Here is a 27,220-nt window from a genome sequence, read left to right as displayed (position 1 = left end):
TGCCTGGGATCATCTTTTAATTGGACTTCTAAAATTCACCCAACAAAGTTTAACCACCTCAAAGTGGACAAATTCAGCGAATCTGTTACATTCACAGTGTTGTGTAACCCTCACCTCCACCCAGTCCCCAGACTTTCCATCCCCGGAGAAGGAAACCTGGCGCTCGCGTGCCAGCCCTTCTCACCCGGCCAACCTCCCCGCCCGCCCCCGGCACTTTTAAAAGCAGCCTGGACAGCAGCGCCATCAGGGAGTCCGCAGGGAGAACCCGGCCACGGCAGAGCTGGCGCCCTGGCCGACATGCTGCGGGCGGGGCTGAGGGCCGGCCGCTACTCCCTCACAATCTTGGGGGTGTAGTCGGGCCGGACAGCTTCGGCAAGTTCGCGAGCGTACACCTCGTATCTGCCCGTCATCTGAAAGCGCAACGGCAGGACTTGGGGAGGCTGCCGGGTGGTCCCCGACGCCCTCATTCGCGCACCTCCCCCTGCCGCCGCTAGAGGGCAGCTGTGGGACCGACGTGCGACCGGAAGACGGGCTGGGGCCCGGACGCCCTGAGACTCGGATTCCGAGACCCAGCCCTCGCGGGGCGCTTCGACACCGATTCCGGGGCGGTGGCGAAGGTCGCCGAGGCCGCCGTGCTCACGCCCCCGGCCCCTCCTGCTGGGACGCCTCTGTGATCTCCCACCAGGTGTGGCGTGCTCCCAGGCAGGGGGAGCAGGGCCGTCCCGCCCCCCTGCGCCCCCCACCCGAGAGGGCTCGACCTGCCGCCGGTCACTGGCAGGAGAGGGCCCCCGGGGTCCACAGCCTGGCGGCCTGGCTCTGCAGGGCCGTCCACTGCGCGTGGCGTCTCGTCCTGGACGCTGCGGCTGGCCGGAAAGCCCACCCCGCCCCGCCGCTCCCTGCCTCCCAAAGCCCTGACGGGAGCGGGTGCCCATCATCACAGGCTGGGACAGCTTCCGCTTTCAGAAAGTTACTAATGAGAAGTCATTCAGATTACTGCCTCCGACTTCCCATTCGTGCGGAATCCTGCATTAATCTAAGCTTCCCAGGAGGACGAGAGACAGGAGGCCCTCACGTGGGCAGCGCCCTGCCGCTCAGACGAGGGTCTGGGACTCAGGGAATGTGCCCAAGGACCCAAGCTCACAGAAACAGGAGTCTCGGGCCTGGAGCCCAGGTCTGGCTGGCCCCCAGCACCACCCCCGCCAGGAGCGCTGGGCAGTCACCCCATCGTGACAGTGGGACATTTATTTGTATGTATGATCTGCTGAGAAGTGGGTGCGGAGTTTGTGGAAACACCCTGGGAGGCTAACACGGCAACACTCCATCTGTGTGCCTGATGCACTGTATTCCGGGGCGGGGGTCCCAGGCCGCAAGCACCCCGTTCTAGGAGGCAGGCACTTAGAATCCTTGGAGACCTGCCACCTTCCTTACAGGGTGTCAGGTCCCCAAGGCCTGTTGTTTTACACGTGGAGACATAAGGTGGGGAGCTGAGCTGGCTCATGAGGCAGCAGCACCGCCAAGGCCAGAGGCCCATTTCTCTCCTTGACCCACTTCCCTCCATTGTGCGGGCCCAGACTTGGGGCTGCCCACGGGCAGAGCCAGACAGGCACATTCATCTTGTGGTAAGTGCAATGCCTTGGAAGAAAAAGAGGATTAGCGAGGCCAATCCACTCTAGTCGCTGGACAAATGAAATTGAGATTAATCTGCTCGAAGGTGCCCAGACTCTAAGAAATCAGATGAGTGGAGAATTTATCGAGGCTTGCCGCCGGGGCATCGTTTGACCCCGTGGTCCCCCTCCCAGGCCCCAGCCCCCTTCTGCGCAGCTCGGGGGGCCACGCGGCTGGCCCTGAGGCCGCTCGGAGCCGCACAGTCCCTGGTGCTGGGAGCAGGCCAGGCCGCGCCGAGGAGCAGGGGCCTGGAGACCCACCTTGAAGCCCCAGATGTCGTTCACCTGCCGGCAGAGGTTGAGGTCCAGCTCGGTGACCAGCAGCCCGTCTCGGGTGCGCGAGAGCCCGGGGGTGCGGCTGCCGTCCGGGGCCGCCACATAGCTCGAGCCGTAAAAGTAGCCGAAATCCCGGTGAGCTGCGGGGCAGCGACCGCAAGGCCCGTGAGCCCGTGCAGATGTGGGTGGTCTCCACGCTGGGGGACGCCCAGGACGAGGGTCCCCACACCCTCCCCAGCAGCTGCTGCGGCCCCGAGGACCTGCCTCCCTCGTCAGGCCTGGACGCCCAGCCACTGGCTGCAAGTCGCCCTCAACGCCCTCACCTCTGCCCCGGGAACCTTTCTTTTTATTATTTTTAATTAATTTATTTCTATTAGGTGTTCGGCTGCGCTGGGTCTTAGGTGCTGCCCACGGGATCTGTTAGCTGCGGCATGCGGGCTCTTTAAAACTGAAATTAAAATGTTGTTTCATTTGCTCTACATACATATATATATATTGTTTGTTTGCTTGTTTTCTTTTTTAGTTGCGGCATGCCAGGTCCTGTTTCCTGACCAGGGGTTGAACCCACATCCCCTGCACCGGGAGTATGGAGTCTCAGCCCCTGGGCCACCAGGGAAGTCCCGACCCCAGGAACCTTTCGACAGGCCTCCCTGGCAGAGGGGTTGGTCCCAGGCTCCAGCATCAGCCACCGTGGCCCAAGGGAGCCGCATGGCCCCCACAGTGAGCTCGGCCCTGCCCAGCCGCGTCACCCTCACCCGTCTCTGGGCCTCGGGCCCCTCACAAGTAAGGCAGGGTGCCGGCCGCCCCGAAGGTGTGCAGGGAGTCTGCGGGCACCGCCCAGGGCTGGCAGGACAGGGAGCCCTGTGGGGCCAGAGGCTCCGGTCTCCCAGGCCTTGAGTGGGGGGGACCTGAGCGCTTTCAGGAAATACTGCCATGGGAGGCAGACCTGCTCAGCCCCCCTCTGCTTCCCAGACACCTCCTTGGAGATGGGGGTGGCCCCCTCCCACATTCCAGGCCAGAGAGGAGGGGCTGGGTGTGGCAGATTCCGGCTCGCAGAGCCAAACAAGCTGTGGGTTCTAGGAACCTAAGGCAGCCATGCTGGGCTCTGGGGGCACCTGGACAGCTGGCGGGTGAGGGGTGTGGTCTGCAAGGTGGAATATGCACCCCTATTTCCGGGAGCTCACAGAGGGCTCCCCCACAGCTTGGCCCATCTCCACCCCAGTCCCTACTCCATCCTCATCTGGGGTACCAGGTGGTCACAGGCCCGAGGTCCGCACAAGGTGGGCAAGGGGGGCAGGTGTGCAGACACGGTGTCTGGGGTGGGTCCTGGTCGGAGACAGCAGATGGAGAAGGGCCAGCTGGGTTCTCCCCCCAGCCCTCCGCCCCGAATCAGCCCCAGGAAAGCCACCTGGACGCACCTTTCTTGCCGTCCCCAGAGGTGAACTCATTTGGGAAGAACTCCTGGAAAATAAAACCAAGGTAAGACACACTTGGCGCCAGGAGTGAAGAACCCTCCTGCCAGCGCAGGAGGATGTAAGAGATGCAGGCTCGATCCCTGGTTGGGAAGATCCCCTGGAGGAGGAAATGGCACCCCACTCCAGTGTTCTTGCCTGGAGAATCTCATGGACAGAGGACCCTGGAGGGCTACAGTCCTTGGGGTCACAAAGAGACGCAACGGAAGAGACTTAGCACGCACCCACAAGACACACCTCTAGGGGGTGTTGGCGGGACGTTCATCAGAGTTGGACTGGGGCGAGGGACTTAGGACACAGTTAAAGCGATGTGGACCGGCCTGATGGAATTGTCCCCCAACTCCCAGCACCCCCCCGGCCAGCCGGGCATCTGACCAGCCCCGGGGGTAAGGCCCAGATTTTGCCTTCAGGAGCTTATCGTCTGCTGGGAGAAGAGAAAACCGTTGCCAGAGACTGATTCCCCGGGGCCTTGGAGGGCATCTGGGGCTTCACAATGCCCAGCCTGGGGGCAGCGCAGGCAGCAGGGGGTACCCGCTCACTCTTGGCTCTCAATACCTTCCCGAAGACTGCGCATCTGGCAGGGAGGGGACGCTGCGTGCGGGCCGGTTAAAACACCGGGTTTCTTTCCTGTAGACCCACTTAGGGTTATGTCAGGCTGATCAGATGCTCTGATTAGAGTCTGACATCTGATTAGCAAGAATGAGGAAGAGGATTTGTTACATAATAAATACCCGGTGTTTGTAGTCAAATCTTTCGGTGCTTGAGGTCAAGGTTGGGTGGAGGAGGGGAAGAAAGCAGGTACTGGGTTGTGGTCATGGGCCGAGAGCCTTTCAGAATGGTTTCAGCTGCAAACACAACAGCGCCCGGGCAGTGCTGGCTTTCGCGGAGACAGGCCAAGCCAGGTTCCCCCTGCGGGACCCTGGGACGTGGGGCGTGTGTGCCCAGAGGAGGCGCGACCCCGGGGTCCCCAGCAGGGCCACTGCAGCTGCCTCCCCTTCCGCCTGGCTGGGCCTGCTGGTGGGCGGGCAGGTCTCCTGTCCTCGTCCCTCTACCCCCTGCCCTGCTGGGGGTCCCCCCGGAGACTGGGCCTCGGGGACTCACCTGGCCCACTCGGTTGATGGCGCAGGTGAAGCAGTGGTTGGCGATGGCTGCGTTCCTGGCCTCGATGGGCCACAGGGACTCACTGTGCGAGAGGAAAGAGAGGAACCAGCTTGCTGACCGACCAGCCTTTGACTCAGCGGACGCTCGGCCCTGAGCTGCGGCCGGGGTGCCAGTCTTGCCGCGAGGCTCACGGTGCCCGTGGGTGACCCACACCCACCACCAACAGCCCAGCTCGTCCCCAGCTCGGACCGAAGCAGCCGCGTGGAGAGCGCCCCACAGTAGCCCTGGATCAAAGCCCCTCCCTGGGACTCCCCGGGCGGTGCAGTGGGTGAGGCTCCGCTCTCCCGCTGCAGAGCGCACGGGTTCAATCCCCGGTCGGAGAACTAAGGTCCGCATGCCATGCGGTGCGGTCAAAAGAAACCCTTGCCCTGACTTGTTTCCTTCTCTGAAGCTTCCCCAGAGGGAGGTTGTGAAGACAAGCATTGGCTCACGGCTTCCGGAAACATCCATCCCCTTCTCTGGCAGCTGAAGCATCTGGCGGGGTGGGGGTGCTACGTGGCAGGGCCCCCTTAACTGCTGCTTCTGCCTAATGCCCTCCTCCCAGGTGGGGTCAGGAACCCCCTCCCCAGGCTAGTAAACATTAGAAGGGAGCTGGGGGCCTGTGGGCCTGTGTGCCTCCAATCCCTACCCTTGTAGTACAAGCTGTGTCCAACTCTTTGCGACCCCGTGGGCTGTAGCCCCCCCAGGCTCCTCTGTCCATGGGATTTCCCAGGCAAGAGTACTGGGGTGGGTTGCCATTTCCTCCTCCAGGGGAATTTTCCAGACCTGGGGTGGGGGGTGGGGCGTGGAACCCTCAGCTGGCGGGTTCTTTACTGCTGGAGCTCCCGGGGAGCCCTATTGTGCCGCCTTGCAAAGCTGCCTGTCTCTGCAGGGGAAGATTTCAGGCCCAGCAAACAGTAAACCTGAGAGGAATTCAGGCTGAAGGCGGGCATCACCTCCCCTGAGCTGGGCCCCGCATTTCCCTCTTCTGAACTCCGAGAGGCCCCCCTGGTTCTCCTACAGCCCAGGACGGGGACATCGCCACGAGGGCACAGCTGAGACCCCGGTCCAGCGCCTGCGGGGGTGGGGGGACTCGGCGGGAAATGCTGCTCCGGCGGACGCCTGCCTGTCCACGGCCCACCACCCAAAATGTGCCACAGAATTCAGCTGGCCTCCTGGGGCACTGACGGTCTGAGGAACAGTGCCGTCGGGGTTCTGGATGCAGAGCTGCGCTCCTACTCAGAAACACGGGGTGGCGGGGAGCGGGGGGCCCCGGAGCCTTCCTGTCAGCGTGCACCTGGCTGAAAGCGGGGAGTAGGTGGAGGGGTGGGTGGGTGCTTGTCACAAGCCTAATTCTCAGCAGCGTTCACGAGTCTGGAGGGGGAAAAAAATAAAGAACCCCAGCCTTAACGGAGGGACTCATTTTCCTGCTTTTTTCCTTCCCCCAGCTGCTCGGCTGAGCTGACAAAACTTTTAAGAGAGGATTTTTACAGAAACACGCCCGTCGCTGACATTTTTGGGAATTAAACAGACAGGTGCGGAGCGGGCGCCACGCAACACGCGTCTTGCGGTTCTCCAGGGAGGGTGAGGGGGCCAGGACCCAACCCCCAGCCGGCGGGACACCGAGACTCTCAGATGAGGCCGGGGGGTCCTGAGAGCCGGTCCGGGCGGGCAGGGTGCAGCGGCCCCGGAAATCAGTCACAGTGGGGCCGGGGAAGGTGGCCCGAGAGGGTGGGAGGGCCGCTTCCTGACGGAAATCTCTGACCACGCGGGCTGCAGGACTAGCAGGGCGACTCGGTTCATCAAACCGCACTGGGCCTCTACTGGGTGCTCGGAACTGGGGGACCCTACATGCAGACACCCTGCCCACTCCCGGGATGTGCACACGTGTTTGCACACGCGCGTGTGTGTGTGGGGAAGGGGTGCTGATACAGGAGGCGGGAGATGTCAGAGAAGGGGATGGGTGCTTCTAGAAGCTGCGAGCTGAGGCTGGTGAGCAGCTGGTGGGTCTCTGCCGGGTCTCCTGCTTATAAACCTTCAGGGTCGACTCCACAAATAACCCTTCAGTATTTTAAGAAACTCACCCTGCGTCCCACCGTCCTAGTGAACCACCTGTTGTACCGTTTTCCGCACTCTATGGCCATCCTCGGCAAGGAGAGTCTTGGCAGAGTTCTGACCCCGGCCTGGAAACATCCTTTTTGCTCACAGGCTGGGCTCAGGGAGCTGCGTTAGCCCCAGGACGGCTGGGCGATAACCCCTGGAGGAGGGGCCTGGCTGACCGCTCTCTCCCTTCCAGCTTTTCCCTGTAGTCCATCATGTCCCTGAGCAACTCCACACAGGAAGCGTTCCTCTGCTCTCAAGCTAAGGTTTTCAGACTGTAATTATCTGGTCAAGGGTGTAAGGGCTTCCCCATGGCTCAGCGGGAAGGAATCTGCCTGCAGTGCAACAAATGCAGGAGACCTGGTTCCGTCGGGGAGATCCCCTGGAGGAGGAAATGGCAACCCACTCCAGTATCCATGACTGGAGAGTCCCATGGACAGAGGAGCCTGGCAGACTGCAGTCCACGGGGCCGCAAAGAGCCGGACACGACTGAGCACACGGGGGTGAACACCGTGGGAGCTCCTTAGACACGCTGCTTCCGAAAGACCTGCCAGCGTTTCCGCTGCGGCAGAAACACATCCTCCTTGGAGGGCACAAGTGGGTGGGACCGCTGCTGTCCAAGGAAGGAAGATGCACAACGTTTAATAAGCCGAGGACACGAGCCATCACGTGTGTATTATGTTGAGCGGCTTCTGTTTGCTTAATTGGGCCGATAAAAGCCTAGAAGTGCTTGGTCGGAGAGGTGACCATCTGAGTCCAGGCTGCAGCTGTGTCCCTCCCAGCCTCCCTCCCAGCCGTGCTCAGGGGCGGGGGCACCAGCTTCAGGGACCCCTCTGGGCCGATGCGGCTCGCTGGGTGTCTTACACGCGGCCGGCAGGAGGGACTGCTCTGGGGTGTGGCCTGGGGCGTCTGTCCAGGCTTGCTGGCTGGACGACGGGGAGCCACCCTTCCTCACAACTGTCAGGGGACGTCGTCATAGTGGCCACGCTGCCCGGCGCCTCTCTCGGGGTGGGGAGGAGACCCCAGACGTGACCGCCCCCCGAGACAGACAGGACGGGGTCGTCCTGCAAGGGGCCAGCCGCGCAGATCAGAGCGCTGAGGGAGGCGGCCCCCGTTCAACAGCAAGCTCAAGATGAAGTGACGGCCACGTCCCCACATTCAGAAGACACTCGACGGAAATTTTGGAAATCTCATGGCGAGCGAGGGCAGGAGTGACGGGGGGGCCCCCAGGGGACTGCAGGCCGCCCAGCAGAACTGCCCCCCTCCAGGGGGACAGGCACTCCCCCTCCCCGCCCCCGGCCCCCGATGACACAGCAGACCCCGGAATGCTCTGGGGGAAGTGAGCTGCGAAGAGAAGCATTCGCACAGATGCCCAGAGCTCTCCTGCTCCTTGATGAGGCAAAGCTGGAAACCACCCATTGCTGGGGAGAGAGAAGCTCGAAAGGGCACTGGTGCCGGTCACTGCAGCTCCGCTCAGCCCAGCGAGCGCCCCGGGGAGGCCCTGGAGCCCGCCCCCCTGCCGCCCTGGCGACAGCAGCTTTGTCTGCTCAGGGATAAGGCTAACGCCACGCGGCTGGGTACACACAGGTGGCGGAGCCCCTCGACTGATCTCTCAAGGACCCTCTCTGCTCTGACCCCTCGTCTGCTCCTCCTCTCGCCGGGGGTCTGTGGACAGGAGGCCGAGGACCCCTCCGTCGTCACCTGCCCAGGCGGGACGCCCAGGTGGGACGGGAGGGGAGCCGAAGCTGCTCAGGCAACCCCCGATGCCCCGGGCCCTTAGAAGGGGGGCTTTCCCGAATCCTGCCAGTGGCCCCTGCCTGAGACCTCGCCATGGCCGAGGACGGTGTTTCGCAAGACAGCACTGCTCTTCAGCGCGGCGCGTCCGAGTCCGGGCGACCCCGGGGACTGCAGCCCGCCAGCCTCCTCTGTCCGTGGGGGTTCTCCAGGCAAGGATACTGGAGTGGGTTCCCCTGCCCTCCTCCGGGGGATGATCTTCCCGACCCCGGGATCAAACCCACATCTCCTGCGTCGGCAGGTGGATTCATGACCATGTAGCACCACCTGGGAAACCCCTCAGCTCTTCGAGGGGGGATCATAACGGACGCTTAAGTCAGCTGACCCTACCACTCACCGTCCCGGGGCTCAGGGGTGTTGCACACCCCGGCTGTCACCTGCCTGCTGTCCACCCAACCCACCTCTGTGCCCCGGAACCTGGCCCCCGCCGAGCCCCCTTGGGCCCAGTGACCTGAGCGCTCCGATGGTGGCCGATGGGTTGAAGACGATCTCGGCCCCGTTGATGCTGTACATCAGCCAGTTGAGGGGATGGTGCCGCCCGTAGCAGATGTTGACGGCGATCCGCCCGAACTGCGTCTGGAACACGGGGTGGCCCAGGTTTCCCTCCATGTAGTACGTGGACTGGAAGACAGGGGGCCACGGACAGATGCTCTGAGCCACCAAGCTTCCCTTTTCTTAGGCTTGACAGAAAAGTGAAACATCACCCATCCTCCCGAAGGGACACTCCTGGTGTGACTCTAAACTCCAAAATTACAGACCACTTAAAATAAAACAAAAATAATAAATGAAAAAACCCAAACCTGAAAACCCAGACACAGCACAAACAAGCTTCCCCAAAGGGAGACCACCGAGGCTTGCGCACACGCCCACAGATCCGTGCTGACACGTTAGAAAGTCCCCAGAGCCACTTCCCGCAGTATGCAAGGGTACACTGCGGTGAGGTTTCATCCCAGTACCACTAGAGGCGGAGGCTAACGCGAGTGGTCAACGTCCTCACCACCATCTGTCCGCCCCCACCCCGGCTTGGGGGGACACGCCATCGCGTGCGATCTGACCGGCCGACAAAGGCCAACCTGAGACTGGAATTCCACTCTGGAAGTGCCCTTCTCCACGAAGCTCCCTGGACACACACTGCCTGGGGTCAAGGACGTCCCCCACGGCCGGCAGGCGGGACACAGTCCTGCCAACTCCGCCTCTCCGCCAGCCCCCTCGGGGTGCCGGCCGGGGTCCCACACAGGTCTGCTCCCTGCCTTCTGCCTCCTCCCGTTGACCTCAAAATTCACCCGAGCCGGGCAGCACGGGACGTGCGCACGGCACGGACACGCGAGCAGATCCTGGTGCACGGAGACAAGCCCGTCGCTCTCTGCGGGGAGCTCAAGTTAAGCCCAGAGTGGACAGGCGGGGGCACGTCTTCCTGCCCCCGCCTCCAGCTGCCCCTGGGGAACGCTGGGTGCTTCCTGTTCCTCAGGGGGCCTCGGCCAGCTCTGCACACCCCTTCACATCTGCCTGACCGGCCTGGGAGCAGCTGGGACGCCCACAGCTGGGGAGGGCGGACGGCGTCACACCCTGAACACCTGTACTCACTGCAGATCCAGTTCAGACTTCAGATCAGGCATTAGGTGGGGTCTGTTTCCCCCCAGCCAACGTCCACCTCCCTCCATCCATGATGGGTGTTAACCAATTAGGACAGCTAACCACTTAGGGCCTGAGTACGGGCGGAAGCCACGGCCTACACACCTGTGCACAGACGTGCACCCCTCACGGTCACCTGACACCGGACGTCGCTGACTTGGACCCACGGGAGCCGCAGACAAGGACCCCCCCCTCCAGAGCAAAGACTAGACCTTGACGGGCGAGGAGCTCAGGGCCTGCAAGGGCCCCCAGAGATCACGCCAGGCTTGTGCGCGCTTGCTTCTGGTTTTAACCTAGGTGCTACTTAGTTTTTTTTTCCTCTTTAGTTTTTAAATTATGGAAGTGTGATAACACACTTACAGGAGACTTGGAAAATACGGGACAAAGCTACATACAGTTCCTATATTACAATTATTTTTTTGTAAGTAAACTAAGATTTTTAGCTGGAGTTTCAATATCAAACTTGCAAAAAAGGAACAGAATGAATATCCAGAAAAGCAGAAGGTCATAGTAGACCTGAAAACATGCTCCTTACTTTCAAAAAGAATTCCAGGAGGCCAAGTCAGGCTATATTTTAAAAAATATTAGTATATATAAGAACACAGCCCTCTGTGCTAAAGACACGGGGGGACTCGCCCGGGACTCCCACGGTGCCCCAGCCACCTGCGTGACGTGGGGCTGCTCACGGGCCCAGGCGCGGCAGCTCACCTCGTTGAAGTCGCCCACTCGGGGGATGTGGTTCTTCCGCGTCTTGCCCAGGACCGCTCCGGAGCTGGAGACGACCACGGCCGTGTTCCACAGCACGTCCCCGTGGGCCGAGTCTCGCTCCAGGATGGGGGAGACCACCACCATGTCGTGCTTCCTCGCCAGCTGGAAAAACAGACGTGGCACCATCCTCCTTTCAAATCGCGCATCAGACATTTTTACGGAAGGATTCGAGGGCCCTCCTAGATAATGTCTGGGTTCCGAGCTCTCCCTACGCCCGTCCTTTTAAAGACCGAATGCCAGCGCTGTTCTGATGCCCAAGCTTAGCCAGATAGGAACCGGCAGGGTCCTCGGACACTCCTGCTGGGAGGGAAGGATGGTGCGGCTGCCGTGGGAGACAGCAGGGCCACGCCTCCAAAATCAAACCCAGAACCACAGGACCCCCAGTCCCACTTCTGGATCTCCCCGAAGACCTGAAGTGCGTCCTTTTTCTCTTTCTGCTACAAGTGAGAACAACTGTTTCTTCATTCCCTTCACCATTTACTATGTACCACGTCACAAACAGTGGGACACGACTTAGTGCCCGAACAACAACGTCTGTGCTAACAGGCGAAATACTTTCTCTATTCTTTCTTTAGATGTTTTTTTTTCATACGGCACAATTCGATGCCATCAGTTTGCATTGCTTGAATGTGAAATGTTCACATAATCTTTTTCTCCCAGACATGCTGTAATTCCATCTTTGATTTTTTCCTTGATCCAAGATCTAGGAGAGAGAGTTTCCGTCTCCCAGTGGCTGCATTTTTGCATTGCTCTGTGTTGCTGGGGTTTCTACTTTAACGGGTAGTTGCTGGTGGTATGTAATATTGGCCTGGGATCAGCTGGCGCGCAGGATGTGAGCTCCCCAAGCAGGGGCTGAGTCCTGCCCCCGGCAGGGGGAGTGCGGAGTCTGGACCCCTGGACCGTCACGGAAGTCCCACTCTCCCAATTCTTAAGCAGTCTACACTTAAACAGTTCTAGTCAGAATCAAATCACTTGACATTTCCACGAGCCTAGGGTTATATCAGCAGGGTATGGGTTCTGTCAGGGTTTCTGAAACACTGAACGTAGCCCTGGGGAACTTTCTAGTGTGGCTAAGGCTGATTTCCTAATTCTAAAGGGTGCAGAGAGCAAAGTCTTATGTTTTCCAACCCTGTGACCCCTCGACAAAGATCACAGACCCTGCAGTACAAATAAAATAAAAGCAAGCCTTCACACCACTTCCCACAGACCTTCAGACCCAGAGGCAATAACGAGACAAAACGAAAAAAGCAGATAAGGAGCGCTGACAAGGGTGTGGGCAAACAGGAACCTTCATAGAACGCCGACAGGAATATAAACGATGTTGGGTTCCTCACGGAGTTAAACCCGATCACCACAGGGCCGGCAACTGAGCGGGAGAGTATAAGCGCACACCCGTGTTCCCAGCAGCGCCGCTCACAACAGCCAAAGGTGGGAGCAACCCAACCGTCCAGATAAAGCGTGCTGTATACATGCAGTCGGAGAAGGAAATGGCAACCCACTCCAGTACTCTTGCCTGGAAAATCCCATGGACGGAGGAGCCTGGCGGGCTACAGTCCATGCGGTCACAAAGAGTCGGACACGACTGAGCGGCTTCACACATACATGCAGTGGAGTATTTTGTCACTTTGTTCAGCTGCTCAGTCCTTCACTGTTTTCTGGAGCTGCTCAAACTCATGTCCATCGAGTCGGTGATGCCATCCAACCATCTCATCCTCTGCCGCCCCCTTCTCCTCCTGCCTTCAATCTTTCCCAGCATCACGGTCTTTTCTGATGAGTCGGCTCCTTGCATCGGGTCGACAGAGTGCTGGAGCTTCAGCATCAGTCCTTGCAACGAACATTCAGGGCTGATTTCCTTTAGGATGGACTGAACGGAGTATCATCCAGCCTTAAGATGGAAGGCAGTCCTGGCCCACGGCTGAAGTGGCCGTGGTCTCTGACGTGAATGAAACCGAGGACGTCATGCCAAGTGAAATCAGCCAGGTGCACACGGACGAACGCTGCAGACGTGCACTCAGGCGGGGCATCATAGCAAGCAAGTGGGACGTCAGGGACCGGCGGCTGGAGGTGGAGGGGAGTCACTACGTGGCTGGGGGCTTTCGATTTACAGGACGACAAATCCAGGAGGCCCGTCTCGTAACACTGTGAAGGTACTCACCACGGCTGACCCGTACACTTCAAAGTGCTTAGGGTGGTAAATGACGTGTTTTCTACCACAATGCGTGTATGTGTATGTGCTCAGTCACGTCACACTCTTTGTGACCGCATGGACTGTAGCCCGCCAGGCTCCTCTGTCCCTGAAAGCACCTAGGCAAGAATACTGGAGTGGGTTGCCATTTCCTCCTCCAGGGGAATCTTCCCAACCCAAGGATCCAACCCGCCTTTCCTGCATTGGCAGGCAGATTATTTACCTCCAAGTCGCCTGGGAAGCCCTTTTAGCACAATGAAAAAAAAACAAACAAGGGATTTCTCTGGCAGCACAGTGGTTAAGACTCTGCGCTTCCACTGCAGGGGCACAGGTTCAACCTCTGGTTGAGGAACTAAGATTCTACATGCCTCTTGGTACAGCCAAAAAAAAAAAAAAGAGGAAAAAAATATCATCACATGTCTCATCTACCCAAAAACACCCCAGAAACCCAGAACCCAACCAAACGTAACTCTTGGACACCAAATTCCTTTTGTCTCAAATAAGACCTACAGGACCTGGGGGCCAGGACGAACAGCCCCAGCCGGTCGTCTGTCCTCAGCTCTTACCAGCCCATTGCTACCTCTGACCTCAGTGACAGGACACGGGTCCCCTGGACCAGCACATCCCCGTCTCCCGTCTTCCTTCCTCCGGCCTGGGTCAGGCACGCCGTCTGCGGCCACTTCCCGCCCCACCCTCTTCCTCTTCTCGTCCGAGGCACAGAACCGACCACCGAGTGTTTGGGAGACGTCCCCCTACAGCCAGAGAAGAGGGCTGTTTGGAATCACACCTCCATGTTGACAGGATCACTATGATCACAGTGCTGCTCCAAAAGCCCCTGAGTTTCCGCAGGAACGAAGGGAGTTTTCTGAGGTGAGAACGACCATACGCCACCATGTGGGACGTCACGGCAGTTTCTGGGATGACCGCTGCATGAAGACACAGTCCGTGGAGCATGAAGCCCACCGTTTCAAAGTGCGCCATCCGTGGTGTTCAGTACACTCAGAGTTGTGCAACCAACATCACAACCTAAGCTTAGAATTCAACACCCCAAGCGGAAACCCCGTCCCTGTGAGCATCCCGCTCACCCCTCTCCCTGCTTAGCCCCAGGCAGCCAGGGACCTGTTTTCTGCCCCCACGCAGCTGCCCTTCCTGGACAATGCACATAAACATGATCATGGGACACACATTATGAGGTTTAAATAAAGAAAAATGAGGCCCAGTTTCTACAATGAGACGGGCCACACAGAGAAGCTTCCGTAACTCAAGTGAACAGCAAGCGGGGTAGCAGGGCTCTGGACACGGAGGCGGCCTTGACCCTGGTCCCCAAGTGCCAGCACCGCCCCTCACTGGCTGCAGACCCTGCTCTGGGGGGTCGCCCCCAGGCCCCTACTGTGGGCTGCAGCTCCCTCACTTAAAAGGCCACGAAGGGCAACTTCTCTGGGGGTCCAGCGGGGAAGAATCGGCCTGCCAAGGCAGCAGACACGGGATCGATCCCTGATGGGGAGGATCCCACATGCCACGGAGCAACTAAACCTGTGCACCCCGACTACTGAGACTGTGCTGCAGACAACAGCGGGAACCTCCACCGCTGGAGGCGGTACCCCGAGAGCCCGGGCGCCCCAACTCGAGAGTAGCCCCCGCTCGCCTCAACATGCAACGGAGACCTAGCGCAGCCATAAACAACACTAATTAATTAATGTCAATTTTAAAAAGCCATGAAGGGCCCTTCTGGCTCTGAAACTGATTTCAAGTGAAAGCACTTTTGTTTTTTTTTAAAAAAGGGGGCAATAAACAGTCTTTTCTACTCTTATCTGGCAAAACCAGAGTCAGGTGGCGCACTTTCCATGGGGAAGGAGCACCCCGGCCGCAGGTGTCCGGCTGCCCCCGGACTGGCTTACCGCCTGAGGCCGGTTACCATCTTACCTCCTGACAGAACCTGGTGGTGGGCCCGTCCTCCGCCGACTCGGCAAATTCCGTCCACGGAAGCTTCTCTCTCGTGCAGAAAGCAAAGGGCATCGCTGTGGAGAGGAGAAAGGTCAGAGTCACATCCAAGCGCGGGGCTTGCAAGGGGGCTCCTCGGCCTGGTGGGGGGGTCTGCCTTCCGAGGCCCACCCCAGGCTGTGGATGATGGGCAGACCCTCCCCTTTTCTGGCTTCTAGGGGTGAGGCCACCCATCCCTCCTACGGTCTTAGACACACTTGCAGCAGAAATCTGAACAAATGCCTGCACACCTGGGCTCACAGCGGCCAAAAGATGAAAATGACCCAAGCGTGCGTCCACGGGTGATGGTTGATGATGGTCCACCGGTTCGACGGAATACCGCGCTGCGTGCTCAGCCGCTCAGTCGCGGCCGACTCTCTGCGACCCCATGGACTGCAGCCCGCCAGCCTCCCCTGTCCATTGGGATTCTCCAGGCCAAGAATACTGAGACAGGTGGCCATTTCCTTCTCCAGGGGATCTTCCCGACCCAGGGGTCGGATGCACGTATCATGCATTGGTGGACGGATTCTTTACTGCTGAGCCACCTTATTCAGCCTTAAAAAGGCAGGAAATTCTGACTGTTGCTCCAACACGGGTGAACCCTGAAGCTTTATGTGCAGTGAAGCAAGGCAGACAGAGAAGGCCAAGTGCTGTACGGTTCCACTCACGTGGGGCTCCCAGGACAGGCACAGAGACAGAGAGTGGGAGGACAGGCGCCAGGGCCTGGGGGGAGCGGAGAACGAGCGGCTGCCGTTCAAGGGGCTGAAGTATCAGCATGGGCAGGTGAGAAAGTTCCGGATGTGGACGGTGGCGATGGTTACACAACAGTGTGAATGCACTGACTGTTACAGAACTGAGCCCACAAAAAATGGTGAAAATGGTAAACTTTATGCTATGTCTGTGCTCCCGTAATTTCAGCCACACACACACACACACACACACACACACACACACACACACACACACAGGGATTCCCTGGTGGCTCAGCGGTAAAGAATCCACCTGCCAATACAGAAGACGCGGGTTTGATCTTTGGGTCGGGAAGATCCTCTTGGAGAAGGAAATGGCAACCCACTCCAGTATTCTTGCCTGGAGAATTCCATGGACAGAGGAGCCTGGAGGGCTACAGTCCATGGGGTTGCGAGAGTCAGACACAATTTAGCGACTAAACCATACGTGAGACAATTCTGTACAAAGTACAGCCAGAAACTGGTCCTGAGCTGCTGGCCGACATGCAGGTTGCTATGAGCACAGCCAAGGCTCCTTGGAGACGGTGTCCAAGGGTCCATGAGGACTGCGCCAGGACCCTTCCACGTCAATAGGAATGCTCCTTCTCCCTGGGGCTGAGGCCTCTTCAGGAATGAGGAAAGCTGTTTGTGTAGTGACCCCAGCAGAAGTTTGGGACACGCTGGATGGGGCTGAGCACTCCCTGGGGATAAAAGCATGATTTCTGTCTTCTCTGGACAGATGATGCCCCACCATCGAGGGGGCTAACTCAAGAGGAAGGTTCATTAACTCACTGATGTTCGTTTGCTTTAAAAAAAAAAAATAATGCAGGTACATACACATGCGGTAACAATTCAGAGAATGCTAGGGCACCAGATTCTCAATGGAGGTTTCCTCTGTGGGGCTGAGGGGGCTGGCAGGAGGTAGGCACCAGGGAGGCACGCACTCTGGCCGAGCGTGTTCCGCCGCCTCGGGCACATGCTTCCACATCTGCCCGTCTGATGGCCTTCTCCTGCATCCCCAGCGAGCTGGAGCCCCCGGCCACGTAGTCACTGGCTCTTCTGGATTCATCCTCCAGGGGACCTCTTCTGTACCCTTTGCCTGCTTTCTGCCGAGCTGTTAAGTCTTTTCGTTCGTGACTTGGAACCCCGAATTCCCTCTTCGGACCAATTCTGTACAGTCGGCCCTCCGTACCTGTGGGTTCCCCCACCAGCTGAGGGCGGAAAATGTTTGAAAAAAAAAAAATCCACAACGTTCCGAAAAAGCAGAACTTGAGGTTGCCACACAGAGGCAACTATTTACTTGGCATTTACACAGTGTTAATGCTGCTGGACAGCCCTGAAACTGACCGGCCTGCAGGGAAGGTGTGTGGGAAAGCTGTGTGATGTGGCCAAGGAGGACTTTACCTGGTTGCTGCACAGGGCATGTGTGGCCTCTTTGGGGGTGATAATTGTCATCAACTGGTGACCACAAATTGGCACCGGCCATGGGGGGCTTGCCATCTACCTCTGCAAGGAGGAGATGATTGTGCTGTGCGAGCTGCTGACCTCCCACACCCCCTGCAGGAGTTCATTGAGCAGAAAGAGGCACTCTGCCCTGGGGAAACTAGCAGAACAGGTCTTCAGAGAGTTAGGCATTCTCAGAAGCTGACGTTAGGAGCCTAGCTCCTCTATGCCCTCGTGTCTAGAAAAGCATGAAAGTTCTTCATGATGACGACTGTTCTCCCTGAATAGAAGCTTCGCAAGACCAGCAGAAACTTTCTACAAAAAAAAAACATATGCCTGCTTGCATGCACCCCCCGTGACCAGAATCACATATGGACTGACCTTCCCCTGCCCCTTTGGAGCAGCTTCTCGGAGCTGTCTGACCTGCTGTCTCCTGGGCTGCAGTCCTCATACTGCCCCCAGTAAAACTTTAACTCTCACGTTGTGTTTTTTTTTTAAGTCGTCACAGCCTTTCCCAAACCCCGGCCGTGTGCCCAGCACAGTGCCAGGCCTGGTGAGAGGCGGCCTGTCCCGATAGCCCTGCGAAGTGAGTCTGATTACTCATCCTACAGAGGAGGAAGGGGGGCACCAGGCTCCCCAGTCCCTTCCAGTCCCTGGCAGCCTGGGGCAACGGTGGTACCACCACCATCTCGGCCATCCAGGATGTGGCCCACGGAGGCAGCAAAGTGGGCAGCGGGCTCTGCCAGCAGCAGCCCTGGGGGCCTCGGCATCGGGCTCAAGACTCCCCAGGCTCCTTGGGTGAAGACGGATGAGCTATTTTAAGGAAGCCAACAAGAATGCTGTTGATAACAAAGAAAGATCCTTAATGACTGCTCACTCGCAGCTTTCAGAGCATTAGGGAGACTCAAGGGCCCCAAGAGGATAAAACCTCCCTTTCCGATTTCATTTCAGGTTGCTAAGCTGTCCACATTTCTCCATTTCCATTTTAATGGTTTCTTTTCCTATTTTCACAACCTCTGTAGTGTAAACAAACTTTCAAAAGAAGCATGTGGAAGGCAGGTTGGGGGAGGCTGGCCGCAAAGTTCTAACCACATTTTCCAAATCAGAGGGAAAAAGGAGTCCCCCATTCACTGAACCAGCACTCCTTGAGGCAGGCTCTGGACTTAGACCCTGCCCTGCCCTCAGGAGATGCCAGCAGAGATGGGGAGCTCAATGGGAACCTGGTGGGGTGCTCAGTTCTGTGCAGGGGAGTCCCCAGGGCCCCCAAAAGGAGGGGGTGTCCACATGAAGCCTTGATGGATGAGCGGGAGTTTTCCAAGAAAGAGAAGAAGTTGGTTAAACCATTCAATAAATACTTTTAGCATCTGTCATGTACCAAGGATTATTCAAGCCACTAAAGATAAAATGGGGGTAGGAGAAAGAATAAACAGAATGTGATCCGTCCAAACAGTGGAATATTATGCAGTCATGAAAAGGAAGGACAGTCTCACACTTGCAAAAACACAGATGGACCTTGAGAACATGATGCTCAGTGAGACAAGCCAGGCACAAAAGGTCAAATGCTGCAGGATTCCACTTACGCGAGGCCCCTAGGGTAGTCAAATTCATAGAGACAGAAAGTAGAACAGAGATTTTCAGGGATGGGAGAGTTACTGGTGAGCTGGTGCAGAGTTCTGGCTGGAGACCGTGATGACAGTTAAACAACTTTGCGATTGTATTTAACATCGCTGACTTACATATTTACCGATAGCAGCAATGTGCATGTTTTACGATCAAAATTTTTTGAATGTTAAAAAAATGGGGGAGGGGTGGGGATTGGGATGGGAAAAATTACCACCACCCAGGCCCTAACCACGTGGAGTTTACAGTCTATCGGAAGAGGCAGATGTATCAAGCGTGTCACCGCAGAGTGAAAACACACTCGTGACGGGAACTGTGGAGAACACGATGCCCTGCTGGGTGCAGAAGGGGGGCGCCCTGCCCTCTGCTCTGCGTGTCTGCCTGTGCTCAGCCGCTCAGTCGTGTCCGACTCCTCGCGACCCACGGACTGGAGCCCGCCGGGCTCCTCTGTCCAGAGATTCTCCCGGCAGGATGCTTTGGGAAGAAGACTTAAAAGGCTCAGAGAGGAGAGACTGAGGCACGTGAGAAGAAGGAGGTTCTGAGGTTGCTCATGCTGTTTGACAAAGAACCTCTCAAGGGATGAGAAATGAAAGATTTTTAAGAAATTACGTGGCAGATGCTCTCGGCGATGTGGAGATAAGACAGTGCAGTTTTGCAAGTGGCAGAGAAAGCGTCGGGAGAGGGACTTACTCCATGCCTCCTGGAAGCAGATGATGTTGACTCCACACATGGCAGCCACCTCTACGATGGCCTCGATGCGTCTGTGTAGGGCGGTGACCTGGCAAGTCAAGTAGTGAGGATGACAGCCCATTGGGTTTTGGTGGTTGAGGCCAACTTTAGCGCTCATTCCCCACCAGGCTAGCTGCAAGAAGACGTGCGGGGTGGGAGGTTCTGGGATGTGGGACAGTCCTTGGGCCCGAAGCTGCAGGCAAAGGTGGAGGTGCAGAGGCCCTGGGGACCCCAGGCACTGGATGCTGCCTCACTGAGCCTCGGTTTTCCCTGTCTGGAGAATGGGGAGAAGGCTGCCCGCCGCGTGGTGTTGCTGAGACGTGAGCTACTTGCTGAGAGAGGGGCCCACCACCCACCATAGCCCTCCCCTGGGTCACTTGCCCCCTCGCCCCCCAGCCCTGGGACCCCGGTCACTCAGGACACCCTGCGTCTGTGGCTGTGGGCAAGCCCGGTCCTGCCAGGTCTGTCCCCACGTGTCCCTGATTGTCCAAGGACGCCCAGCTGCGCACTCAACCAGACGTGCTCCGTCCCTCGACCTGCCCTGCCCGCGGGTGTTCTCACGTGTCACCCATGGCGGGGTGGGGAACTGGGGTACCTGGGGTGCCCCCGGCCTACGTGCGCCCTGACAGTGGCACCATTCCCCACTGGGCTTTCCCGTTCTTGCACCGCCACTCCCGTGACCCCACGAGCTCCTTGGGAGCGGCATCCTCAAATTCTCTGTGTCCTCAGCCCACCGTCTGGCTCCCAGGAGACATTTAGGAGTGTTTTTGTTCAGACCTGAAGGGGCCAGGCTGAAACCCAGAGACACCGGGTCTCCCTCCGACAGGGCCCTGCAGATGTTGGGCTGGGAGCGTGTTCTAGGTGCTGGGGTGGGGAGGTAAGGACCGCATCCCTGCCCCACACCACGACCTCCTGACCACCTGGACTGGCCAAGGAGACAGATTCGCAACCCGAGGGAGGCTGGGCTGGGTGACTCCCGCACCGAGGAACCAGGCAGAGGCACATGGGCTGGACAGACGTGTGCTGGCTGGAGCCCGAGGGGCAGGGCTCCAATGGAGAGCAGAGCGCAGGAGCCAAAGGGGCGGCCTCCTTCCTGGCAACTTGGGCTCCATCCCAGGAGAGGGAGGCGGAGAAAGGGGTAGGGGCCAGAAGAGAAAGAGAAGCAAGAGATGCGGCTGGAGGGCAGAGGGTGGCACAGCAGGGCAGAGCCGCTGGTAGATCAGCCAGGGACCGCGGTCAAGTCTCTGCAGCCGGGAGGGTCCTAACCTGTTTCAGCACGGGGGTGTCCGCGGGGAGCGGGGTTCTGTTCTGAACGAGCCCCACGCGCACGGTCCGCGGCCTCCTCTGCTGCTCCGCGGCGGCCTCAAACGCGTAGCCCCGCAGCTCGAAGTCCCCTCTGGAGGCGGCCTCGAGAGCTGCGCCCGGCAGGTCGAGCTTCCTAGGTGCAGGAAGGCAGAGGGCAGGAGAGCTGAGTGGGTCCGCAGCACTTGCTGACACTCACGGTCAGTCACTCCTCCAGCCAAGAAGGGGTGTGGGGGGGCGTCCTGGCAGGAAGGCGCAGGAGCTGCCCAGGGCCGCAGCCACGTGTGGGAAGCTGGGGCGGGGCCGCAGGAGGTGGGGGCCACCCCTCCCGGACCCTGGCGGGCGGAGAATGGGCTTTACCCGGATTCTGGAGCTGGGAGGTGGAGTGGTTAGGCTCCACAGAGGAGGACAGGGGGACCGGGTGGCAGGAAAACTAGCAAAGAGGTTGATGTTCGAGCTGCTGAAATCAAGGGCAGGGGAGGAATTAAAGTCTCAGCATAGGCGAGAGGGGACGGAGTCCCCCAAACATCTGTGGACTGGAGTCAGAGGGCTGTGTGAGCTGGGGTGGCGGTCACAGCAGGCTGTAAGGAGATGGGTGAGCAGGCAGCAAGGACTGATAGCAGGACGGAGGGTCACGAGCGTCTGGGGGCCCCTGTCCTGCCGGGACCACCAGCGGAGAGGGCAGCTCCCGGCCCGGTGCCGGACGGGCGTGGTGGGGCCCCGGCATCCAGACCAAAGGGTGAAGGGCTCATCCCGGTGTGTGGTTTATTAACAGAGGCAAGTGAATTATTGATAAAACCTCCCACCAAAGTGACCGTTGGCCGAACAGCAAACACTGATGCCAATTTCGTGCCCCTGCCCGGGGTAGAACCTGCTGGAGAGGGCCCAGGAAGAGCTGACCATCTAGGGGGCGAGAGGGTTATGAAATACCTGGAGAATGCCTCAGAAACTCACCTGACAGCCGTTATCTAATAATACTTCTCTCCTACTTTGAATCCCTTTCTTAACGACGTTTCTTTCAAAAATCACAGCCCTGTCAGCCCGAGTCCCCTGCCAACGCCCCCTGCCAGGCGCTTTCCCCGTGATGGGCCTGACAGCTCAGAGCTGGGTTCCGCCCCTGACAATCAGCCTGCTCTTCAAACTCATCAGGGTTCCGTGCGCTCTGGCAGGTTAGAAATAGCTGCAGAGCCCACACCTTGCCTCCTGTTGCCATGAGGGCCTCAGAGACGGTCCCCCGCCCCCCAGGGAGAGGCCCGGCGGGCGGGCCGCCCGTCCTCAGCCAGGAGGAAGATGACGGCTGGGAAAACTCACCGGAGGTCCGCGAGCCCCCAGCTGTAAGCTGGTCCTGCAGCCTCTGGCCGGCCCGCCCCACCCCAGCTCCCTGGGGACACCCGGCCCTGAGACCCGAGGCCACCGCCTGGAGGCTTTCCCTGCCCTGCCGCCACCCCGCCCCGCCCCACTTCCTCCTGGAGAACCCACCTGGCCCTCAAGCTGCACCCCCTAACCATGTCCTGTGTCCACCAGGGGGCTTGGCTCACGGAGGCTCTGGGGCGCCAGACAGCTGTGGAGGACGCAGCCCAGCCGACGGACCAGGACCTCACACGTGGGCTCTCTGCTGCCCCCAGCCCTCCCCTGGTACCTGCAGCGGGCTCTCTGCCCCTGCCCCTCACCCGGGTAACTAAGGCCCCCTCCCTGAGGGCCTCACTTATGACTCCAAGCAGGAAAGCCAACCACTTCCGTCCCGGCCCCACACACCCTGGGCCCGAGCCTCGGGCCCCCCCTTCCCAGGGGGGTCAGGCAGGCCTTGCCCAGGGGAGCCCAGCCCCTGCTTCCTTGGCAACCTCTGGCTTCTGGAACTTCTTCCCCTCGAATGGATCCGCGTTTTAAATAATTAAACCAGAGCTTTGTTACAAAAGAAACACAGGCTCATGGGGAGGAAAAAAAAAAAAAATCAAACGGTGGAGAATGTCAAAGAGCTCCCTCCCTCCCAGAACCTAGAGACAGCCCCCCTCCACAGGGTCTTCCATTTCCTCCCAACATTTTCCTGCTTGTGTGTCTGTCACACACGCACAGGTGTCCTTGTGCAGCCTCCACGCTGCTGTCTACATGCCCTTCTCACTTGACAGTGGACACACGGTGGACACCACTCCCTGGCTCCTGCAGACCTACCGAAGGCCACCGCGACAGCTGTCTGAGTCTCTCCTCTCTCGCTTAGGAAGCACCAGCCTTCTGACTGCTAAAGCCACTTGGACTCCCTGTGGTCCCCGTCCTTCCAGACCTCCTTCAGTCACCCGACAGTCTATCCCCATTCTGATCTGCCTCCTCGATACTGGCCCTCGGGTCCTGCAACCTCACATCCTTACCTCTGGAGTCTCCTACAAAACCTCCGCTTCCTCTGCCCCTTAGACTTCTCCTCTGCACCCACCCTTCACCTGCAATGACCGTCTCTAGGACAACCCCAAGCCAGGCCTCCCCCGACCCTGACAGCACCTCTCTAGAGTCTCTGCAACGGGCCGTGGGCTGACCTGTACGTCCCTTCCCTCAGAAAAGATACGCCCAACGTCCTAACACCCAGAACCCATGACTGGGAACTTCTGGGGGAAAAAGGGTCTTTGCAGACCTCATTAAGGATCTCAAGATAAGATCACCTGGTATTACCCAGGGGAGCCCTAAAAGCCAGTGGTGGCTTTTAAAAGGAAGGCTGAGAGGAGAGACACCGGGAGAAAAGAAGACTGTGTGAAGACAGACTGGCATGATGCCACCAGGGGCCAGGGAACACCAGCAGCCCCGGAAACCAGCAAAGGCATGGGAGGACGCTGCCCCAGAACCTCTGGAAGACCGTGCCCCTGCCAACAGCTTGCCTTTTGTACTTCCGGTCTTCAGAACCATGAGGATACATTTCCTTGGTTGAAGCCACCCGGCGTATGGTCATTTGTCACAGCACCCCCACCGCGTCGGCCTGCCCCCCAGCTGCACCTCATCAGGTGAACCCACACGGGCCACCCGAGGGCCCAAGCCCCCTCTGCCAGGCTGGCTGTCCACACTGCCTGTTGAGACTTCTGGAACCCTTCCTCCTCTCTGCCCCCAGGCACTCTGCCCGCTTTAGGCCTCCCCATCATCCACCTGCCCTCTGCAAATGCTCTGAAGGCTCCAAGCACCAACAGGACAATCCCACCTCCTCTGCAGAGGAGGAGCCCCCAGGATCCACCCTGACTACTCCTGCCTCCTCTCCTGGGCGATCCTCCACACTATTCTACACCCACAGCCCCCAAACGGGCATGTCCCCTGCTGTCTGCACCTTGGCCCGGAGCACCTGAGCCCCTTCCTGTCTCCGGACCGACTCCCAGTCTTTCAGGACGCAACTGAAGCCTGGCACCCCAGAAGCCTTCCCCACTTGCCCCAACCCCGTGCATATAAACCCCCTCAGCTCTCCCTGCATACTTTCCTGCAGTGCAAGACAGCCATCAAAAGACGGAAAGCCCCTCGAGGGCAGGAACCGTGGCTAACTCATCCTGTACCTCCAGTTCCCGAGAGAAAAATAAACACTCGATGAATGTTTGTTGAATGAGTATATGCTTCTTGGTTCCGGCTGTCTTAACTGTGCATTGGTGTTCTTTGGGGATTTCATCTGTTTGGCACAAGCGAAGGCCCATTTAGCTCACTTGCTTAGTAAACACTTGCTAAGCGTCACCTTTGTCTTGGGGGCAGCGGGCAAACATAAGAGAAGCCGGTCTTGCGTGGAGTGAAGGAGGAGCCTAGGGGAAGACGCCATCAGGCCTCCACAGAGGCAGCCAGACCCAAGTCAGGCCAGGAGAACTGAACAGAAGACTTTTTTTAAATATATTTTTTTTAATGTGGATCAATTTTTAAAAGTCTTTATTGAATTTGTTACAATATTGCTTCTGTTTTGTGTTTTGGTTTTTTGGCCACTAGGCAAGGGGAATCTTGGGGTCTCCCTAGTGGCTCAGACAGTAAATAATCCACCCACAATGCAGGAGACCCGGCTTGGATCCCTGGGTTGGGAAGATCCCCTGGAGAAGGGAACGGCTACCCACTCCAGTATTTTTGTCTGGAGAACCCCATGGACAGAGTTTACAGTCCACGGGGCCGCAAAGAGTCAGACACAGCTGAGTGACACTTTCACTTTTCCTGCAGGATCTTAGGTCCCCAACCAGAAATTGAACCTGTAACCCCTGCCCTGGAAGGTGGATCCTTAACCACTGGGCCTCCAGGAAAGTTCCATGAACAGACGAACTTTTACATGAGTAATTTTCTATCTTCACTTCGCAATCTGTTCATAGCCAAATCCCACCCAATCACAAGTACAAATGGTTAAAACCCCAGAGTGAAGCTTGGAAGGGCTTAGCACAGGGTGGAACAGAACCAAGAAGAGGGAAAAGTAGAAAGAATGGAAAAGGGGAACCACTGACTCAGTTACTGCGAGCCAAGCCCCAGGAAGAGGCCTGGTGGTCACTGATTAATGGAATTTGGCTTCCATTCCAATCCTTCCCTGCTCTGGAGTGATCCAAATGTGTACACAGTGTCCTTCCTACAAGGCAGTCCTTCACCCTGAGCTCTAGAATGGGTCCTGGCCTGTCACCTACGTAGGGAACTTCCTTCTCTTTTCCTAGCGCTCTCTCTGACACCCACAAGCTCTGTCTTTTCCAAGGGGAACTTGCCTACCTCACCTTTAAACACTCCCTGCTTCAGGGCACCTTCCTTAGGAGCCTCAATTCTCGGAGGTTTCCCCCATCAAGAGCCTTCACAGGTAACCCAGCACCAGCCCACTGGAGGGGCCTTGAGGGTCGGCAGTCCCAGGTACCCCTCTTTGGGTATGAAGAGCCCTTCTGGACTCAGTTCCAATGCCACGCTCACCCTGAAAAGCAGCGGCTCTACCTTCACCACCCACCAGCCGTGAAAATACCTGGGGCCTGAGGTCCGATCCCCAGCCCTGCCAGAACGCCACATGAGCCGGTGGCTGGGATCCTCTGATCCAATTAACCCCCTCCAGTTTCAGGGGAGCTGACCTGGAGCCTCAAGGTCACTGCCACAAGGTCAGGGCGTGTGCGGTGTGGCTGGATGGGGGGAGCCCACAAACAGGCAAGGAAGAGGAAGGAGGTCTGGTCAGGAGTCGTGTAGGGTCAGAGTTTGCATTTCATCCTAAGGGCCGTGGGAATCCCTTATGGAGTTTTAAGCAGGATATGATTTACCTCTGGTTGCTTTGAGAAAAGTGGACTCAAGAGAAACAGGAGCAGGAGGGCAGTGTCTCCCAGCCCTATACTCCTGGCGCCCAGGAGTGCCTGCCCTGGAAAGTCCCAGCGATGCCCACGGCAGGCTGGGAGTGGAAAACATTTGCTCCGGGCATGGGAGCTAACTCCTGGGACTGCCAGTGGGAAAGGTCCCGTCACCAACCAGATTCAGAGGCCTCTCCGTCCCAGGACCCACCAGAGGCTGGTCACTGCGGGAAGGAGGAGCTGGGGGCAGGACCTACAATGGATCTGCGGGGGGCTCTGGCTGGAGGCACAGACCTAGACAGCCAGCCAGAGGACAGGCCTGGCGCTGGGGAAGACGCGGGTCACTGGAAGCTGGAAGGAAAGCTGGGTGGCCACAGGGAAAGCACAAAAGAGTAAAACTGTCCTTTTCCTCCAGGCTTGTAAGGGTCATGCTGGGTTGTGCACCTGAGGTCCCATCTATAGAGCTCTTAGGGTCTCAGCTTGCCAATCCAGGATTCACCACTGCCCCTGCAGAGCCCTTCAGACCCTGAAGCCCCCTGTCTGGTCCCCCAGACCCACACCCGCTGGCCCCAAGGGCCCCCCAACCCCCACCCCAAGCTCCCTGCCTGGCCAGTCTGGGTTCCACGCACCTGGTCTCTTTGCCATAGAGAATGCGTTTGACCTCCTGCAGTTCTGCGAGTGGCAGATGTTTTTCCAAGCACTGCTCCAGCGACTCAAACCCGGACCCGGCCATGGCTGACGTCCGTACGTTTGTCCAGACCTAGACTGCCTGCTGCCCTTTGCCCCCAGGAGGCGGAGGCAGTGGCCAGGCTTGCTGAGCGAGGCGGCTTCGCGCACGCTGGCCGGGCAGCGTCTGTCAAAGGCCCTTGAGCTGGTACCCAGGCCTCTCACTCTTCTCGCCCAGAGTATTGAGGACGCGGCCTGCCGCCTGAGGTGAATGGACCTCCCTGCCGGCCTTCGGACTCGGGCCCAGCGCCCTGGAAACATACTGAGTGTACCGGAGGAGGGGAGCCTGGGCTGGAGCCCGCGCCGCCACCCTCTGGCCTGGTTTCCAGAGTTGGGGGGGTGGCCAGGCCACGCTCCCCCACACAGAGATCCTCGTGCTGTCGAGTGGCCAATAACCACGGAGCGGATGCGGTCCCCGAGGGGCGGG

The 27,220-nt window shown here is 58.5% G+C and overlaps 1 protein-coding gene across 4 annotated transcripts; it reads right to left on the bottom strand.

Moving 5' to 3' along the window:
- On the bottom strand, nucleotides 1-26,816 carry UPB1 (beta-ureidopropionase 1). 4 transcript variants are annotated; one of them, XM_081539080.1, is made up of 10 exons: nucleotides 26,697-26,816; nucleotides 20,798-20,969; nucleotides 19,493-19,580; nucleotides 14,955-15,049; nucleotides 10,787-10,948; nucleotides 8,898-9,067; nucleotides 4,514-4,595; nucleotides 3,359-3,401; nucleotides 1,926-2,080; nucleotides 1-410 (listed from the first exon to the last, which is right to left on the bottom strand). In XM_081539080.1, exons 1-10 carry the CDS (start codon nucleotides 26,798-26,800, stop codon nucleotides 327-329), a joined length of 1,155 nt encoding a protein of 384 aa, XP_081395206.1. In that variant the 5' UTR covers nucleotides 26,801-26,816; the 3' UTR covers nucleotides 1-326. The 4 variants fall into 4 exon arrangements, with proteins under 4 accessions (XP_081395206.1, XP_081395207.1, XP_081395204.1 ...); XM_081539081.1 differs by lacking the exon at nucleotides 26,697-26,816 and adding an exon at nucleotides 22,313-22,643; XM_081539078.1 differs by lacking the exon at nucleotides 1-410 and having other exon boundaries at nucleotides 1,703-2,080; nucleotides 26,697-26,800.
- Nucleotides 26,817-27,220: the final 404 nt, after the last annotated feature.

The sequence above is a fragment of the Giraffa tippelskirchi genome, chromosome 11 (assembly GCF_054371585.1).
Source record: "Giraffa tippelskirchi isolate mGirTip1 chromosome 11, T2T-mGirTip1v1.2.pri, whole genome shotgun sequence".
In the NCBI taxonomy this organism is placed as follows: domain Eukaryota; kingdom Metazoa; phylum Chordata; class Mammalia; order Artiodactyla; family Giraffidae; genus Giraffa; species Giraffa tippelskirchi.
Note: the sequence above shows the minus strand (reverse complement) of the source record. Positions and strands in the feature narration are given on the sequence as shown.